General features: G+C 34.2%; 1 protein-coding gene across 3 annotated transcripts in view; it reads left to right on the top strand.

The window, feature by feature from the left end:
* Positions 1-21,150, top strand: part of LOC142341565 (dynein axonemal heavy chain 7-like) — a 193,840-nt gene that overhangs the window by 56,903 nt on the left and 115,787 nt on the right. For all 3 annotated transcript variants that reach the window (XM_075392607.1, XM_075392605.1, XM_075392608.1), the window contains exons 23-31: positions 159-376; positions 737-890; positions 1,202-1,337; positions 1,835-2,066; positions 15,865-16,027; positions 16,407-17,095; positions 17,549-17,695; positions 18,086-18,268; positions 20,893-21,072. In XM_075392607.1, the coding sequence (XP_075248722.1) occupies positions 159-376; positions 737-890; positions 1,202-1,337; positions 1,835-2,066; positions 15,865-16,027; positions 16,407-17,095; positions 17,549-17,695; positions 18,086-18,268; positions 20,893-21,072 (2,102 nt within the window). The remainder of the gene's footprint in view (positions 1-158; positions 377-736; positions 891-1,201; positions 1,338-1,834; positions 2,067-15,864; positions 16,028-16,406; positions 17,096-17,548; positions 17,696-18,085; positions 18,269-20,892; positions 21,073-21,150) is intronic.

The following is a 21,150-nucleotide window of genomic DNA, read 5'->3' on the forward strand; positions in this document are numbered from 1 at the left end:
ATTGGGTGCATATTATGCAACCCCCAAGCGCACGAACCTACAATCCTTAAGAAATGATGAGTAATTTACACCGGAGTGTTATTTTTTTGGTCAGGTGGGTTATCGGAGAAGCGAAGAAAAGAGTTCAAACGTGACACTTACGGGTATACTGTGTTTAGGAATTGCGAAATTGAGTTTCACGGAAACCCTGGACATCACACACATGAAGAGTTCAGAGAACGAGATTGTGGAGCTGAAAGACGTCATCAGTACTTCCAAGGCCAGAGGTCAAGTGGAGAAGTGGCTGCTGGAACTGGAGACAGACATGATTCAGAGTCTACACAGGACCATCGAGCAGTCCATCAAGGACTACAAGGAAGCACCCAGAATTGACTGGGTTTGTATTCCGCTTCCGTACTTTGTATAACAACATTGATTCTCTGCCTCACAATGACTATTGATAACATTGCAAATATTTTGTTTGCGATGCATCTCAAACCTAACATATTCAGTGAGGAAATGTACCAGGTTGTTTAACATTATTTCTGATTATATTCGTCATTTGAAACGTGAACTGTCTTTATATTGTAGCCATGAACTTGTAAACGGGCGCCTAACAGTAGAAATTTGAGGATTCCCGCTTTCCACTGTTATGATCACTCAACATTTCGTACCCCGATTTCCTTCTTTTCCAAGAATTGACTTCACCAGATGAAAATGCTCTGCTTATGAAGTAAAAGTCGTATGTCCATTCTAGGTTATGAAGTGGTGTGGACAGGCAGTGTTGTGTGTCTCCCAACTGTACTGGACAATGGAGGTGTCAGATGCTCTTCCTAAGGGACCAGACGCTAGACAGGCATACTTGGAGCAGAACAACAAACAGATCGAGCAGATTGTTATCAGAGTCAGAGGCAAGTCTCTTCCTATTGTTCAAAATTTTGAGGCGCTCACTGTTGAGGCGTATCTTGTATGTATAGAGTTCTTAATATCTTGCAAAATGATATCTGACACTAAAAGATGCTTCACAAATACTTTCGCGATTTTGATGCTAGAGTTTTCTGTAATTTCAATATTGATCATTTCCCGTTCGTAATTGTCGTGTTTTTTCATTGTTTTTGTTTTGACAACTTCTGTAATTAGTTGACTGCTAGATGCGCAACAAAATTGAGAAATCATCAAAGTTTCTGATGGCAATGTTTAATTCTCGGCTCGATATTTCCAGGTCAGCTATCTACACAGAACAGGGTGACACTTGGTGCACTGGTGGTGTTGGATGTGCACGCTAGAGATGTGCTGGCCACTCTTGTGCAAGACAACGTCTCCGATTCAAACGACTTCAAATGGCTATCACAACTCAGGTTATACAGACTGCCGTTTGTGCTTTGTTCTCTTTAAAGAATTACTCCGATATCAAACTCTCAATCCCAATATCTTTTACTTCTGTTCAATATTTTATTCACTGCATGTTTCAAATTATAGATGAAGCTCTGATTTTTCAAAAATTTGCTGTTTTTATAGCATTGTGAGTAAGTTTTTGGTTTCCAGTCACTTTCAATTGGGGTAATCTGAGGGGGAGTGATTTTGTTAGGCTTATCTAACTAGTTGGTCTTTTTTGCACCTTTTAAACTTTTTACTACAGTTTTTGTATTCACAAACGTTCCCACTGTTCAATTCAAACAAAAATAAGTTTGCTTTGATCTCCAAATTAAGCGAATCTATCCGAATTATTAACCAGATTCCAATTTTGTCTATTACTTATTTTTTTGCCCTTTTTAGTCCTAAATCAATCAATCAATCATTTCGAAACATTTTTTATCGAGTTTGCAAAATTTAGACAAGTGTTTTACAATTGCAGGTATTACTGGGAGGAGAACAACATGCTGACCCGCATGATTAACTCCATGCTTCCCTATGGCTACGAGTACCTGGGCAACTCTCCGCGATTAGTGATCACGCCCCTGACTGACAGGTGCTACAGAACCCTGTTTGGTGCTCTCACCCTCAATTTGGGAGGAGCACCCGAGGGTCCTGCTGGAACTGGGAAGACAGAGACTACCAAGGATCTGGCTAAAGCTGTCGCCAAACAGGTTCAAGTTTTCATCATGATTAAATTTGAACAACGGAAATATAGCAGCTATATTTAACAGCTGTTTGATATTTAACAGCTCAAAATACATTAAATGCTTGTGTTCGAACTGTGTTTATTTTTGGAGTATTGATTTATAGAAAGAGGATCTCAAATCGTAATGGATTGTTTGTCACATAGTTTTCTAGGTCAATTGGTTAAGTCAAAAATGAAGAAGAGGACAGGAATAATTTGAAGACGTGAAGCTGACTAATTTGTGACTATCTGGATCAATCAAAAGTGTGATGGTGAAATCTTTTGAGCGACAATGTCTTTTTCCTCACCACGATCATAGGAGTAACAATTTTGGTTGCAAAATGGAACATGAGTGTCAACTGAAATTTCATGAGCTCTGGAGTTTAATAACGTTTAAAAAAGTTTAATAAAGTCGTAACGTGAGTAGTAAGAAACCAGTACACCTGAACTCACTTTTTGGCTGATTTTACCCAAACATGTTCGATCATGCGCGCGGATGAAAAGTTCTTGGCAATTATTCCCTTTTAGTTTAGGATTGTTGCCTGAGAATTTAAAACACTTACCTGAAATCCAATTGAATGTGGCAGTGTGGAAGTTTATACGGAAAATTAACACACTGTGGAGAATACTGTTTGTATATCCGACAAATGCCTAAGGGCTATAAAACCAGTCTAAATTTGTCAAGAACACTTTTGCGCAGAAATCTGGGCGTCTAATGTGAATAAACTATATATTGGTATTGCGAATGCAGGCTTAATTCCTGTTTACGCAATTTTGAAGAACACAGATTTATAGGTTTATAATCAAGCGTTTACACTGTGGAGAATATTGTTTGTATACAAATGTCTGAGGGCTTTAGATCCAGTAAAAACTTTTGCGTAGAAATATCTGGGCTCCTAATGTGAATAAACTATATATTGGTATTGCACATGCGAATTACAATTTGACTACATGTGAAACGTCTGGGTAGGAAGCGTTCAACTTTCTGATGAAACTATTACCTAAGGGCTATTTTTAGAACACAAACTCAAACTCGAACTCGTCTGGCTCAGACTGTTAATAGACTTCCCTTTCATTTATTACACAATAAGCCATATGATTCAGACGTATTACGTTTTGACGAAATTCGTATCCGAAAACAACAAGTTCGAACACGATAAAAGGAAGTAATTGATTCTTCAATAGAATTTATTTAAAAAAGGAACCAAAAAGCATTCTGAAAGATAATAATTTACTGAAACTTTGACCTCATCAACTGTTGTTTTGTCCAGCAAAGACCAATTGACAGGGAAGACAATCTTCGATTAGAAAGAACACAAGTTGAGAGTAACTTCTACCCCCCGCAATTTAAATCAGGTTAATTCATCATTTGAAAAGAAATCATAGTTTGAAGTTATACTAAAAAGTTAGGTCCTTGAGAAATCCGAAAAGTATAGAAACATCTTGTTTTTAGTTTTGAAGGATCTATCAGAAAAACGAGTAGTGTCAAGAAGAACATTTGGGTGTAACAACATCTTGTCACCTTAGTTGCAGAGAATACAAATACACAAAAGACGGAAAAAACCTTGTTTGAATTCCGAGCGCTTCAAAAACAAATTGGCATAAGGAAGCAAAAAAGAACATCTGGAAACCAGAGGAACAGCATTTTGTTGGTCTATCATCAGAGCGCATCAAGAAACCCTAAGCAAGAGGAGTGGTTCAAAACAGAAAACTGGTGCAAAGTAAGTTAAAAAATTTTCTTTTGTCTTCATGTAGCTCCTCCATCATTTCAACCTATATAACTCATCCACGGATCAAAACAAGGTAGTCGGAAAACATCAATTTTGCTCACATAACATATGTATTAGTCATCAAAGGTCAATTGTACATCTTTTTTTCCTCTTAATGTGCAAGTCCTAGAGAAAAATTTCTTAAGGAAAAGTTGTTCTATTAGTAAAAACTAACACAAAACTACTTTAAAAAATATCAATTTTGCTCATATAACATATGTATGAGTCATCAAAGTTCAATTGTACATCATTTTTTTCCTCTTAATGTACAAGTCCTAGAGAAAATTTTCTTAAGGAAAAGTTGTCCCATTAGTGAAAACTAACACAAATGTACTTTAAAAAACATCAATTTTGCTCACATAACATATGTATGAGTCATCAAAGTTCAATTGTACATCATTTTTTTCCTCTTAATGTACAAGTCCTAGAGAAAATTTTCTTAAGGAAAAGTTGTCCCATTAGTGAAAACTAACACAAATGTACTTTAAAAAACATCAATTTTGCTCACATAACATTTGTATGAGTCATCAAAGGTCAATTGTACATCCTTTTTTTCCTCTTAATGTACAAGTCCTAGAGGAAAAATTCTTAACGAAAAGTTGTTCCATTAGTGAAAGCTAACACAAAATTACTTTAAAAAACATCAATTTTGCTCACATAACATATGTATGAGTCATCAAAGGTCAATTGTACATCATTTTTTTCCTCTTAATGTACAAGTCCTAGAGAAAAAATTCTTAAGGAAAATTGTTCCATTAGTAAAAACTAACACAAAACTACTTTAAAAACATCACTTTTGCTCATATAACATATGTATGAGTCATCAAAGGTCAATTGTACATCATTTTTTTCCTCTTAATGTACAAGTCCTAGAGAAAAATTTCTTAAGGAAAAGTTGTCCCATTAGTAAAAACTAACACAAAACTACTTTAAAAAACATCAATTTTGCTCACATAACATATGTATGAGTCATCAAAGGTCAATTGTACATCATTTTTTTCCTCTTAATGTACAAGTCCTAGAGAAAAATTTCTTAAGGAAAAGTTGTTCCATTAGTAAAAACTAACACAAAACTACTTTAAAAAACATCACTTTTGCTCATATAACATATGTATGAGTCATCAAAGGTCAATTGTACATCATTTTTTTTCCTCTTAATGTACAAGTCCTAGAGAAAAATTTCTTAAGGAAAAGTTGTCCCATTAGTAAAAACTAACACAAAACTACTTTAAAAAAACATCAATTTTGCTCACATAACATATGTATGAGTCATCAAAGGTCAATTGTACATCATTTTTTCCTCTTAATGTACAAGTCCTAGAGAAAAATTTCTTAGGGAAAAGTTGTTCCATTAGTGAAAAGTAACACAAAACTACTTTAAAAAACATCAATTTTGCTCACATAACATATGTATGAGTCATCAAAGGTCAATTGTACATCATTTTTTTCCTCTTAATGTACAAGTCCTAGAGAAAAATTTCTTAAGGAAAAGTTGTCCCATTAGTGAAAACTAACACAAAACTACTTTAAAAAACATCAATTTTGCTCACATAACATATGTATGAGTCATCAAAGTTCAATTGTACATCATTTTTCTCCCTCTTAATGTACAAGTCCTAGAGAAAAATTTCTTAAGGAAAAGTTGTCCCATTAGTGAAAACTAACACAAAACTACTTTAAAAAACATCAATTTTGCTTTTATAACATATGTATGAGTCATCAAAGTTCAATTGTACATCATTTTTCTCCCTCTTAATGTACAAGTCCTAGAGAAAAATTTCTTAAGGAAAAGTTGTCCCATTAGTGAAAACTAACATAAATATACTTTAAAAAACATCAATTTTGCTCACATAACATTTGTATGAGTCATCAAAGGTCAATTGTACATCCTTTTTTTCCTCTTAATGTACAAGTCCTAGAGGAAAAATTCTTAAGGAAAAGTTGTTCCATTTGTGAAAACTAACACAAAACTAATTTAAAAAACATCACTCTTGCTCATATAACATATGTATGAGTCATCAAAGGTCAATTGTACATCATTTTTTTCCTCTTAATGTACAAGTCCTAGAGAAAAATTTCTTAAGGAAAAGTTGTCCCATTAGTGAAAACTAACACAAAACTACTTTAAAAAACATCAATTTTGCTCACATAACATATGTATGAGTCATCAAAGTTCAATTGTACATCATTTTTCTCCCTCTTAATGTACAAGTCCTAGAGAAAAATTTCTTAAGGAAAAGTTGTCCCATTAGTGAAAACTAACACAAAACTACTTTAAAAAACATCAATTTTGCTTTTATAACATATGTATGAGTCATCAAAGTTCAATTGTACATCATTTTTCTCCCTCTTAATGTACAAGTCCTAGAGAAAAATTTCTTAAGGAAAAGTTGTCCCATTAGTGAAAACTAACATAAATATACTTTAAAAAACATCAATTTTGCTCACATAACATTTGTATGAGTCATCAAAGGTCAATTGTACATCCTTTTTTTCCTCTTAATGTACAAGTCCTAGAGGAAAAATTCTTAAGGAAAAGTTGTTCCATTTGTGAAAACTAACACAAAACTAATTTAAAAAACATCACTCTTGCTCATATAACATATGTATGAGTCATCAAAGGTCAATTGTACATCATTTTTTTTTCCTCTTAATGTACAAGTTCTAGAGAAAAATTTCTTAAGGAAAAGTTGTCCCATTAGTAAAAACTAACACAAAACTACTTTAAAAAACATCAATTTTGCTCACATAACATATGTATGAGTCATCAAAGGTCAATTGTACATCATTTTTTTCCTCTTAATGTACAAGTCCTAGAGAAAAATTTCTTAGGGAAAAGTTGATCCATTAGTGAAAACTAACACAAATGCACTTTAAAAAACATCACTTTTGCTCATATAACATATGTATGAGTCATCAAAGGTCAATTGTACATCATTTTTTTCCTCTTAATGTACAAGTCCTAGAGAAAAATTTCTTAAGGAAAAGTTGTCCCATTAGTAAAAACTAACACAAAACTACTTTAAAAAACATCAATTTTGCTCACATAACATATGTATGAGTCATCAAAGGTCAATTGTACATCATTTTTTCCTCTTAATGTACAAGTACTAGAGAAAAATTTCTTAAGGAAAAGTTGTTCCATTAGTGAAAACTAACACAAAACTACTTTAAAAAATGTCAATTTTGCTCATATAACATATGTACGAGTCATCAAATGTCAATTGTACATCATATTTTCTCCTCTTAATGTACAAGTCCTAGAGAAAAATTTCTTAAGGAAAAGTTGTTCCATTAGTGAAACTTAACACAAAACTACTTTAAAAAACATCAATTTTGCTTTTATAACATATGTCTGAGTCATCAAAGGTCAATTGTACATCATTTTTTTCCTCTTAATGTACAAGTCCTAGAGAAAAATTTCTTAAGGAAAAGTTGTCCCATTAGTGAAAACTAACACAAAACTACTTTAAAAAACATCAATTTTGCTCACATAACATATGTATGAGTCATCAAAGGTCAATTTTACATTATTTCCCCCTCTTAATGTACAAATATATGAGTAATCGAAAGTCAACTGAAATTTTTAACGGAAATTGCCTTTGGTAAAAAAATTAAGCAGTTTTGAAATTTAAGTTTAAAAATTAAGTTGCCAAAAAGAATTCTCCAAATGCTTCTTTGTTTCATTTGTCTCTCTCTTCACATCTGTGAAAAAAATGGATTGACACCAAAACTTTCTTACTTTGAGATATATATATATATATATAGCAAATATCGAAATAAACTTGTCATTGAATCAAAATTCCTCAATCATAGCAAAGATTTCTCGCTTAAACTTAATTTGCAGACCAAGCGTCAGTCTACTTGATTAAAATAACGGTCTCAAAAAGCACTAAAATTTCCCTAATAGTCCTATGTATGCATCGTTGGAGGTTTGCAAATCTTAATTGCATCAGAAATTTTCGACTAAATTCCGTTAGTGCTTTACAACATAACTAAATTTTTCCAGAAATATTTCAAAAAAGTGTCAATGAGTCATCATAGATATAAAGTTCATAGTAAAGACATTTCTTGTAGGTAAAGTTTTTTTTTTTAAATCAACTAAGGATTTTAACAGAAAAAAGTTTTCAAAGTTCAGTAGAACCACTATGCGCATTTCTTAGCATATTTGTTTTGGATTTAAATCAAATTCAATCTCCTTTATGTAAAACATACGAGTTGAGTTTTTGTATGATAAGCGGTGAAATTCACTTTCACTTATATTTAAACAAAACAAAAATTTTGTCCTGGAGGCTTTCCAATTGTTAATGTACGTTCAATTGCAATATGCGAACAAAAACGTACCAAAGAGTTCATCTATTTAAAATCAAAGAAAATTTCAGATAAAAGTTTGAACATTAGCAAAAGTTTCTTATCATTAAGTAACTACTCATGAATTTTTGTTGAGGTTGTTTTTTCGAAACCATCCTAAAATTTGTAATAAACGTTTCCAGCAGTCAATAGATGCAAATTAGTTTTTATTAGATGTCATAGACTATGACATAGTTTCTCTAACTTTGTTTTTGAATGAAAAACTAAAATAAAAACGTTCAGACCATTTTGTTGAAGTAGCATTTATTTTGCTGATTCGATTGGCAGCATCAAAGAAGAAATTCAACATCAAGAATTTTTTCAAAATTACAGTATGAACTATGAACGTTATGTACTACATACGTATCTGTAGTAACAATAATTTTCAACCAATTTATAGAACCGAAAAAAAAACTTTATCTAGATAAAAGTTGCATATTTCGTAATCAAGGGCAAATTCAGCATCCGTTTTACATTATGTGGTACTGAGTGCGGGGATCTGCAATGTCAAAGTTTGTTAAACTGTCAAAATAAACTGAACAGAAACAGAATGTTGATATTTATGACAAAGATCAGCAAGACAAAATATGCTTTGCGCTACCCAAAAAAAGCCAGATTTTTTTTCCCAGGCTACAAAAAATGGCGATTAAAAATCACAAAACTACAATCCAGAAATCAATTGGGTAGACTCATTCTCCTTCAGGAAACTATACAGCCCTTTTACAATCTACTCGAACTTGAACTTACCAGATGAAGCAAAACTGAAAAACTTTTGGTTTCTTGGGAAAAAATTACGACAACTATATGGATTTTGACATTTTTTTAAAGTTTTTCATTTTTGTCAACTTTAGTTAAAGTTCGTGATCCTTTTTTTGCAAGGTACGATAATAAACTAGTGTGCTATGAAATTTGATATGTAAAACATGATTTTCTCTTCAGTCTTTTAACTTTTGATTGACTGTTGAATTAATTGTGTTCGTCAACCACAAAAATGTCCTCAGTTGACTTGTGAGAAAGTTCGTTTTGAACACCGAGGTCACAATCATCAATTTTTGAAAATTCAGTCAATTTTTTTGTCATATTGCATCTAGAGATTGTTTTTATCAAATTTTTTACTGAACCTCAAAAGCATTAAAACTTTTACTGCAACCCAAATTACCAACGATTTGATTCTGTCACACTTTATTGAAAACATAATTTTCTGTAAGTAAAAGATTCATCTGACAGTTTTTAAAGCAACCCAAAAAAACATCAAGGAGAAAAAGTCAGTTGGAAACATTAAGCAACTCTACATCGAGATTCTAATCAGATATAAAATTCATGAATAGTAAAACAAGTCGCATAGTAAAAACATTAGGGCCTTATCTTGATTTTAGCCTAAGTCCACTGGGTCCACACAAAACGAAAAATCAATTCAACACACAAAAATTCAAACAGATTTTAGAGAGACAAGAGTACTACGAAAAAGAATCCTTGCTTTAAAAATATCCATTTTGAAGCATTCAACAACTACAGATCAGTCGTTCTTTTTCTTTCCCAATGAATTAGTTTTGATTTGTAAAAACTTAACAACAAAAATCTTATAGAAGTAAGTTTAATCTTATATAATTGAATCTAGTTGTTGCAAGTGGTTTGCATATAGTGAGTTCCCAACTTCTTTTCTCCTATTTTAAAGCAAACCACCTAATTTTGGAAAAAAAAACAGGACTACCATGTTTTTGAGGTTCAATCTCAAATTATTGCATCAGTTTGAGACAAGAGTACCATGAAAACAATCCTTGGTTTAAAAAATAGTAATTTTGAAGCATTCAACAACTACAGATCAGTCGTTCTTTTTCTTTCCCAATGAATTAGTTTTGATTTGTAAAATCTTAACAACAAAAATCTTATAGAAGTAAGGTTAATCGTATATAATTGAATCTAGTTGTTGCAAGTGGTTGCCATATAGAGAGTTCCCAACTTTTTTCTCCTAATTTAAAGCAAACCACCTAATTTTGGAAAACAAAACTTAGGACTACCATTTTTTTTGAGGTTCAATCTCAAATTATCGCATCAGTTTGAGCCAAGTTTTTTTTGAAACAATCAAAAACTATAAAAGCAAGTTATTTAGTTAGATAGATCATTTTAAAGCATTCAACAAGTGCAAACCAGTCGCTTAGATTGGAGTCAAGCAAATTGTGTCCCAAACTAATGTTTTTTTTGCAGGCACAATATTTCAAACAAATAAGAAGTGTAAGTTTCTATTTTTCTCATTAAAACCAAATTTTTTAACAGCAGTTTGAAGATAGAAAAATACAAAAACAAAACGTCTAAATATATTCGCTTTTCCTTAGATTACTGATTCTTCTCTAAAAAAAAACTGGCTATTTTTTTCGGAATTTTTAAAATCAAATGTACACTTATTGTTTCCATGTTTAATTGTGTTAGAGTGAATTTCAATCAGGTCATTCCTTGTGAGCTCACAAAATTTAAAAACCACAAAATCTTATACAAGGTCAAAATCAATTAAAACACCGATTTCATTGATAGTATCTCTTAGGAATTTTAAGTGAATAGGTTAAGTGATTAAATTCCTTGTATTCCTTGTATGGTTTAAGTTACTATATATGATCCGTGGATGAGTCTCTTTTTAGTATGTTTTTAAAAATGATTATCAGTAATCAAATATTAATATACTTTTTTCTGTTTTAGATGAAGACTTTCAACTGCGACGAGTGCTCGAAGAAGTACAACAAGAAGCAGAAACTATTGCAACATATGGAGAAAGAGCATAACACAAAATTTGAAAAAACTGCAGACTATGAATGCTGACAATGTAAGAAGAAGTTCACTCAGAGCAGGAACTTGATTCAGCATTTGAAAACAGTTCATAGATGTCAGACGTATGCGAAGTGCAAGCAATGTACACAAATTTATGGCGATACTTCATCGTGTGCCAGACATGAGGAAGACGCTCATAGTACTCACACAGAGATTTCCGGGAAGATTGAATGCAGTTTGGAGCTACAAGAGAAACAAGCTATTGGAAAGTTTTTTTAGTCGTTCAGGATACAAGCGGACAACCAAATTGATGTGTTCACCTTTGTTACGGAGCATCTCGAAGACCTTATATTATTTGTGAGAAACAAAATAGCAGAGCTTGGACCTTTGAAAATTCAACTCTCTGTTTATGTACAGATGTTGAAACCAACAGATGATACCAAAGTCGGCTGTCATGCAAACACAAAGTCGAAAACTTTAACAACAGAACTATCAGATGATGAAATTTTTGAAATGGTTGACCAAATGAACAATTCAATCCAGATTTTTTCAACCGGTGGAAGTGGATTCGTTGTTCAGAAAATTGATCACTTGGATATCAACATCAACAAATTTAAACCTATCAGAGGAAGCAGCTACATTGCTACACCATCCGCTTTAGTTGGAAACCATTTTCTACTGAATATACGAAACAATGACAGCAGATGTTTCGCATACTCACTACTTGCTGCATTGTGTCCTGAGAACAAGAACCGAGAGAGGCAAAACAAATACAAGCAAAATTTGCACAAACTCAATTTGGATAATATTGAGTTCCCCATGTCTTTGACGGATGTTCCAAAGTTTGAGAAACAAAACAATATTGGAATTAATGTTTTTGGTTTCGAGAAAAACAAAATTTCACCACTTTATTTGTCTAAAATAAAAACACAAAAAATTATTCCTTTGCTTTTGCTGACCGATGAATTTACTAGTCATTACTGCTTGATAAAGAATTTTCACGCCTTCATGGCCCGCCAATTCAGTGGTAAAGAACACCACCGATACAAGTTTTGCGAACGTTGCCTTCACGGATTTCAAGATAACATATCACTGGAGAAACATTTGGATTTATGTGGGGAGCATAAAGCTGTTCATATTACTATGTCAACGGAAGACTCAAAAATCGAATTTACAAACTGGCATAAAACGTTTTCAGTTCCCTTAGTGATTTATGCCGACACAGAGGCTGTCAGCCTTAAGCATGACACCTGCCGCCAGAATCCTGAGAATAGCTACACCTTGAACAAAGAAACTCAGAAACCTTGCGCAATAGGTTTTTGTGCTGTTGATAAAGCTGGTGGAAGTGATTATTACAGTTTTGAAGGTGAGAAATGCATCAAAGAGTTTTTTCAGTGGCTCAGAGAGAACGCCAAATCTATTTCTGAGAGAAAACAGAAGCATAGACGCCTCATAATATCTGATGAAGAACGAATGAGAATGATTGATCAGGGTAAAAGATGTGTTATTTGTCAGATGTGTCTGAACGACGAAAAAGTAATCCATCATGATCACTTTACTGGTGCAATCTACGGAGTTGCACACAACAGCTGCAATCTGAAGCTTCGTACGCAGACTTTTACGCCTATTTTCTTCCACAATTTGAGTAAATATGACGCACATCATCTACTGAAATACACTGAAATACAATCGGAAGAAAAATTGACAGTAATTCCTTGCAACAGTGAGACATACATCTCATTCTCGTTCTTTGTTCCTGTTGGTAAAAGCAAAGATGACAAGCTACTGTACGAAGAATTTCGTTTCCTTGACAGCTTTCGTTTTTTATCGGGGAGTCTTGACACTCTGGCTACAACACTCGAAACAAAGGACTACATTCAATTATCTAAACATTTCCCAAAACATGTCGACATTTTGCAAAAGAAAGGAGTTTTCCCATATTTGTATCTCGATAGCTGTGTGAAACTCCCTGAAAAGTCGTTGCCTCATTATGGTGATCAGTGGATAAATTCACTGTCTGGTCAAATTGATGTTTCTGAGGAGGATGTTCAGCACGCTAAGAAAGTTTGGAATATGTTTGGCTGCAAAAACTTTGGTGACTATCTCATGTTGTATCTCAAAACTGATGTCATTCTTCTGGCTGACGTGTTTGAAAGATGCCGGAGACTCTTTTATCAGGTATATGGATTAGAACCCTGTCATTACTATAGTGCACCCAATATTTCATGGGATGCAATGCTGAAAACAACTGAAGTGAAACTGGACTTGCTCTCCGATATAGATATGCTGTTGTTTTGCGAGAGAGCAATCCGTGGAGGATTGAATGGAATTGGTGAAAAGCGGTATATGAAAGCTAACAACAAATACTTGGACGACTTCAATGAAGAAAAACCGATTACGTATGGACTTTTTCTGGACGTCGTGAACTTATACGGTGGAACAATGATGAAAAAACTGCCAGCCGGAGGATTTGAATGGTCAGACATCAGTTTGGACAAAATTGTGCAAACATCTGACGAAAGTGATGTTGGGTACTTTGTAATGGTTGATCTGAATTATCCTAGCAACTTACATGACAATCACAATGATTTTCCTTTGGCTGCTGAAAAGTTAAAAGTTGATGCTGAGATGCTTTCTCAGTATCAATTAGAATTGGGGAACAAGACCAGTCATATCCCGAAGCTTCTCGAAACGTTTCAGTCAAAGCAAAATTATGCATGTCATTATTCAGTTCTAAAATTTTATTGTCAACAGGGGCACCAAGTAACCAGACTACATAAGACTCTGAAGTTCAACCACAGTGACTTTATGAAGTGCTATATTGAGCAGAATACAAAGTTGCGACAACAACCCGGTATCAGCACCTTTGAAAAGAACTTTTTCAAACTGTTGAACAATTCATGCTTCGGAAAAACGATGGAAAATTTGAGATGTCGTTACAAGATGGTATTCGTTGAAAATGAGGAGAAAGCAAAATTTTATTCCAACAAGTACAATTTTGAGAAGTTCACTATATTTCGAGAGAACCTTGTTGGGATCACTCTCAGCCAAAAAGAGATCAGGTGGAATAAACCAACTTATCTGGGTGCTGCTATTTTGGATCTTTCAAAACTACACCTGTACAGGTTTCATTATGAAGAAATGAGGCCTTTGTTTGACAAAAATGCTCAAGTGATGTATCGTGACACTGATTCTCTCTTTTATGAAATTGAGACGGATGACATTTACGAAGATCTTAAACAGCTGAAACACGTACTCGATTTGAGTGATTATCCCAAGGATCATCGCTTACATAGCGAATTGAACAAAAAAGTGCCACTTAAATTATCAGATGAACTGAATGGTGACATTGTGATGGAAGCAGTTTTTCTGAAACCAAAAGCTTACTCTGTAAAAACTTTGCAAACAGTCAAACAAAGTGCCAAGGGTGTGAGCAAACATGTGAAAAAGACACTTCATCATGATAAGTTCAAAGATGTGCTCAAATCCAGATCACCATTGAGAAAACTAGTAACATCTATAACTAGTGACAAACACACACTCAACATAACAGAGTCTAACAAAATTTCTTTGAGTGCATTTGACGATAAACGTTATTATCTGAGTGATGGCATTCGCTCATATGCTTATGGACACTACAAAATTGGTCAAAAACAGAAAAAACACCAGGAAAGAACTCTAAAGTCCTATATTGAGATGAATGAACGTGAAAGTATCGGAGATTTAGCTGAAAAACTGGATAGTGAGGTTGAAGAAACATATTCTCCGCCTGATCCTGGGTTCTGGAAAACTTCTCAAATTGAGTCCGATGATGAAATAATGGATTTTGATGCAACTCCCAGGGAAAAGCCGTTCTCAAGATGTCCGTATATCGATTTCGAAGCAGAGGAAGAGCCGCCAGCAAAGAAACAACGCTTGTCCAGTAAGCGTTGAATATTGAAGATGCTACCCAACTCCACCCCGGTAAGGAGATAAAAAAACCTGCGACTACTCCGCGCAGGAGCTTCTTGTGACAATAACAGATGTAATAGGGGATAGCTGCCCAACTCCACTCCGGTTGGGAGTCTCAAGAAGTATTGACAAGGAGATACAAAAACCTACGACTGCTCCGCGCAGGAGCTTCTTGTGACAATAACAGCTCTAATAGGGGATAGCTGCCCAACTCCACCCCGGTTGGGAGTCTCAAGAAGTAATGACGAGGAGATACAACAACCTGCGACTGCTCCGCGCAAGAGCTTCTTGTGACAATAACAGCTATTTTAGGGGATATAGATTTCTTTTTCTACTCATGCTTTTCCTGAAATATCCAGATTTCCAGACAACACACAAATAGATGTATGCAGAAGCTGCTGACGGAGATGCGGTTTCAAACGGGTACATTTATAAAACTTAAAACAATGACTTAAAACTGAATTTTGTGTCTTAAATTTTTTAGATGTTTGTTATAAATAGTTTATTGATTGTTCTTAACCTTGCTTTATTAATTTAATTTCTTAGTTTGTTTCATTTTTACATTTAAAGCAAAATAATAGTTCCAAGCTATCTGTTAAAAGTATGGTTATTTTGTTTTTGTTTCCTCTGTCTCAATAATTAACCATCAAGAGACAAGATAACCGCGGAGTTTGAGTAAATAACCCATAAAAAAGGTATCTCTCTATTTCAAAATGAAGTTGAGGTATGTCTATTACATATTCAGGCAACAATCCTAAACTAAAAGGGAATAATTGCCAAGAACTTTTCATCCGCGCGCATGATCGAACATGTTTGGGTAAAATCAGCCAAAAAGTGAGTTCAGGTGTACTGGTTTCTTACTACTAACGTGTATCAAGTTGTCTTGGTGTGTTATTTTTCACGTTTTATTAAAGTCGCAAAATTCTGAATTGCCTAATTCAATGTTTGTTGTAGTGTGTTGTGTTCAACTGCTCAGATGGTCTGGACTACATTGCATTGGGCAAATTCTTCAAGGGTCTTGCCTCTTGTGGTGCCTGGTCCTGTTTTGACGAGTTCAACAGAATTGACTTGGAAGTCTTATCTGTGGTTGCTCAGCAGATTCTTACCATCCAACGAGGTCCCTTCCTCTTTTCACCTATTTTTGCTTGCTTTTTTAATTGATAGTGATTTTGCGTATAGCTTATAACACTAGAGGAAATTAGTAACTTTTAAAAACTTTTTATATCAATTTGCCTACATGTTTGTTCTGCGTTATAGCTGCTAGCCCTCTGGAAGATTAAACAGAACTCAGTTTATTGAATAATTTAATAAAAATTTTCCGTCACTCCTCTTTTGTGTATGGACTACCAACCGCATATCTGCACGTTTTTTCTTCTTGTTTCAATCTACTATTAAATATAAGTGAGCGAATAAATGCATTATCCAGCTTGCCTAGAATAAATTTTTCCAACCAGTCCAATTTTATCTACTATTGATACAAACAAATTATTTTTCAGGAATTGCGTCTGGTGGTGATACTCTCTTCTTCGAAGGAACAGAGCTCAAACTCAACCCAACATGCGCTGTCTTCATCACCATGAACCCCGGTTACGCTGGGCGATCCGAACTTCCGGACAACTTGAAAGCCCTGTTCCGACCTGTGGCTATGATGGTACCGGACTACGCTTTGATTTCTGAGATTGTGCTCTACTCATGCGGTTTCGTATCCGCCCGAGCTCTGGCCGTTAAAATTGTTGCGACTTACCGACTTTGTTCGGAACAGTTATCGAACCAGCACCATTACGACTACGGAATGCGTGCTGTGAAATCTGTTTTAACTGCTGCAGGAAACTTAAAACTGAAATATCCAGAAGAGGACGAACAGATTTTGATGTTGAGGTCTATCAACGACGTAAACTTGCCCAAATTTTTGTCACATGACTTACCGCTGTTCAGTGGTATCACGTCCGATCTTTTCCCTGGAATCACGCTACCCAAACCAGACTATGCCAATATTATGGAAGCAGTAGAGTTCCACTGCAATAACATGAACCTCCAAATGACTCAGAGTTTTGCAAACAAGATTCTGCAAATCTACGAGATGATGATTGTCAGACACGGTTTCATGATAGTCGGAGAACCGTTTGGAGGAAAGACTTCTGCCTACAGAGTACTTTCGGAAGCCCTGGGAACTATGAATGAGAAGGTATAATTGTTCCCATACTCTATAGTTGGGGACTATACACTCTTGTAAGGGTTTTGTTGTTGCTAATATTGAAAGTCAAAACGTGGTTGTTGATAGTGATACAAAATCTTTTTTTCAAGGCTGATGGTCATGTAGTTTGAAAATAGATAGCTGGTTTTAAGAGAAGCGTATCTGTATATCTTAAGAATTTGTTTTGCAATTTACTTCGCGCATAAAGTTAACTCAAAACTCCCGGTGTCAAAATTTTTATTGGTTCGTTTTTCAAGTTCGATTACTCTCCTGAAATTTGAACTTTAAATTTCTCTATTTTTGGACCAATTCCTCCTTCTGGAATTGTTTTTTTAGTCAAATTATTCTCTTTATCAGATAACTTAACTTTACCAAATTGTAGATGGCGAACGTAAAATTTTCGAAGTGTGAAATTGACAAAGAAATTTGGACTGTTTTTTGTAGGGACAAGGTGAAGAAAAAGTGTTGATAACAGTGATTAACCCAAAGAGTATCACAATGGGCCAGTTATATGGCCAATTTGACCCAGTGTCTCACGAATGGAGTGACGGAGTCCTGGCTGTCAGCTACAGGAACTTCGCATCTTCTCAGGTACTGCCGATCAGTTCTAACTTGATTTTCAGTTTGAATCATTAAAGCTTCTTTCAATTTTGCATACTTAGTTTTTGATATACCAAATTGTTTCATGATTAATTTGTTTCATTTTTGTATGTCAGCCTTTTATTGGTTATCGAAGAACAAAAAAGAACTAATTTCTTCAAGTATAGTTTGCGTATTTGAAAAAAAAACAAGTATAACTAAATAAGATCAGGAAAAGATATTTAGTAGACAAGCTACTGATCCGCAAACCGCGTACCCATAAGCTGATTAAGCTTATCAGATATGGTTTTAAAAAAACTTTCATGTTGACCTTTGTAAATCTTTTTTATCAGGTTGCAAACAATGTCTATTGAAGATCGAACTGTTTTATATTTTTTGCAGACCCCTGATCGTAAGTGGCTAATCTTTGACGGACCAGTAGACGCTATTTGGATTGAGAACATGAACACAGTGTTGGATGACAACAAGAAGTTGTGTCTGATGAGTGGTGAGATCATCCAGATGTCTCCTCAGATGAGCATGATGTTTGAGCCCATGGATCTGGAGGCAGCCAGTCCTGCCACTGTTAGTTCCCACCTGTTCACTCCAGCTTATGGAAGTTGTAAAATATAAATTTAAAACGTCTTTTGATGTTGTAAAGCGGTTGTTCTCGAAGATATAGCAAAAAAGATATTGACATGAAATTCAAAACCATTAAAAGAGTTCCTTTTTCTGGTGATGATGCATTTGCACATGATGTTCCGACCCTCGCTCATCTACATTTTTCACTTAATTGTCAACCAAATGAAGAGATAATCAAAAATAGATATTGGAGTTTAAAAAATCGTTACACAAACTACTAAATGAATTACATAATGCCATGCCTCATTACAGCGCTCACGAGATCTCACACCATTAATAAAACTATGGCGAAGAAAATGAACAGCAAACTAAGCAAAAGCAAAAACATCTTTACGGCAAAAATTCAACATCTACACTTAAAAGCACCTAGTAACAACGTCAAAATACAATCAGAAGAAACCTTACTTGTCTTTTATTTTTCGTTACTACAAAGCGGATGGGACTTTAAATTAATGCGACTAGGTAACAAGTTGACAAAAAAGAAGCAATAATGAGGCGAAATACAAAAGTTAACCAATATTTTTTAAACCAAATATTTACAAACGTCTTAAAAACCATTCCCTTTTAACGAAAAAATTCTTTGATAAATTTGTTGAAAAGTCATTACAAAACCAATAGAATCTGTCTTTGGTTAGACTGAGCCGCAGAAATGGACTTAACATAGAGAAAAATTGAGAAACTACAAACAATTTGCGAAAACACAAATTATTGAAGCCATTAAAATCTTTCGCTTTAATCTGAATATTATGTTTTTTGTATTTCAAATGCTAATTAAACTAATTCAGTTAAAACTATATTTAAAGAATGATTATGTTCACTTAGGCCTCATTTGAAAATCATTGGGATCTGTTATTACGCGAATGTGCTTAAAGAAGGGAAAAAGGAGCAAATAGTGACCACTGACAAAACTTTTATGAAAATGCATTTTGTTCGACAAAAAACAGCGGCTACGACATAATAGCCACCTTAATATTCGAACGGCAGGGAAGTGGATAGAGCCCTTCAATGATGAGAATTAGATAAAAGTTGACAAATATAACAGCAAAAAATAAAAAATTTAAAAAACGTTTGAAAACAAATATCATAAACTTTAATGATATTTCCTAGAAACTTACTGCATTGAGTAAATTCATTCGTTCAACTTTCAGTCAGAGGCTTCTCGTTCATTTACGACTACATAAAGAATAATAAACGGTTAAAAACAGCAAACTGAAAAAAAAATAAGAAAAAATGTCGAAGCCATTAAAAAATGAACTATTCTTAAAACCTTATTTTCCAAAAAATCTTAACAACAATGTAATATGATTTATTGAAAATATCCTCTATGCCGATTGGAAATGGCAAGAATAAGATAATGTGAAAAGATTTCAAAGGCATCCAAAATTATGAAAAAAAAATAACCAAAGTTTTTTTAAAAAAATTTCAAAAAGTGGCATCCGAGTCAGAAAGACAACATTTAGAAGATAAAACCGCTAATCAAATTAATCTTGGTTTTAGTAGAACGGAAGGATTACTGTCAATATAGAGTCTGACTTGCAGTTCACAGAAACATGTTTAAGGCTGTTAACGTGCAAAAAAATTTCGGAAATCTTTTTTAAAGTCTTAACAACCATCAGCTGTCAACTCAAGTTACTATATAGGTTCGCATACTGCTCGTTAGGTAGCTTTTTGCACATTTAGTTGGCGAGTCTATGTCATATGACTACAATTTTTTATTAAAATCTCAAAAAATAAATCAAAATTTCAATAAAAATTACGAAAAATCATATTCGGAGCCATAAAAAATGAGCGATTCCTTAAAATTGAATTATTTGTTCATTTGGGAACATTTATCTGTAAATAAGTTTTGTCTTGAACAGAACTTGAATTTGAAAAGTGACTAATCTCTAAATGACTTGAAAAAGATTTAAAAGAAATGAAATGGTGTTTAAAATATCAGCTCTCAAATAGAAATCAATTTTTTAATAGTAAGCTTCCCTATGAGACAAAAACTTCCCTTTTTAAGGCCTTTCGTCTGTTAGAGATCCAAGATTGTTTCATCTAGGGCAGAAAGGGTATTTTTGAATTGATATTTTAATAGAAAAAATCTTAATTTGAATAAAAAGGTGAATAAAACCATGCCAAACATCACTGTCCCTCTTTAAACCTCGATAACTCCTCGAAATATACAAAAATAAAAAAAATCTTTTTTATTTCGAACTCTGCGTTGGACGAGCTTTTAAATGATACCTCTCATATTTCTCTACAATGAATATATCGGTCGGCCAAAATTGTCTGAACAAAAAAAAACATTTGAGTATATAGTTCCTCCCCCCCCCCCCCCCCCCCCACAAGTGGAGTCAGAACAAAAATTGAACTTTATTCATGCCAATTTGACTCATCATTAGGTAGAATGGCGATGAGCGAGTGACCAGTTGAAATTATTGTATGAAAATTTTAAGTTTCCCACTATTTGAATTTTTTTCATTATTCTACAAAAATAGATTTCAATGTTCATTCATTATTGACGAAGGATCTCTAGTGTTCCCTTTCCTATCGAGTAGATCTTGCAACTAGATTAACCCTAGGTGTCCCGCTGTGGTATGATCTACATGGAGCCTTCTCTGCTGGGATGGCGTCCACTTGTTCTCTCCTGGCTCAACACTCTCCCACCCACACTGAGTGAGACCCACAAAGAGACCATTCTGGGCTTGTTCGACAGATTCTGTCCAGCACTCCTCCAGTTCGTCAGAAAGAGTGGAGCAAAGGTGAGTCAATGATGATGTTCTCCCTAGCAGGCGTATGACTGATTTATCGGAAAATGGCATGCAATTTAATTGCAGTTT

The sequence above is a fragment of the Convolutriloba macropyga genome, chromosome 6, assembly GCF_964194025.1.
Source record: "Convolutriloba macropyga chromosome 6, txConMacr16.3, whole genome shotgun sequence".
In the NCBI taxonomy this organism is placed as follows: Eukaryota; Metazoa; Xenacoelomorpha; order Acoela; family Convolutidae; genus Convolutriloba; species Convolutriloba macropyga.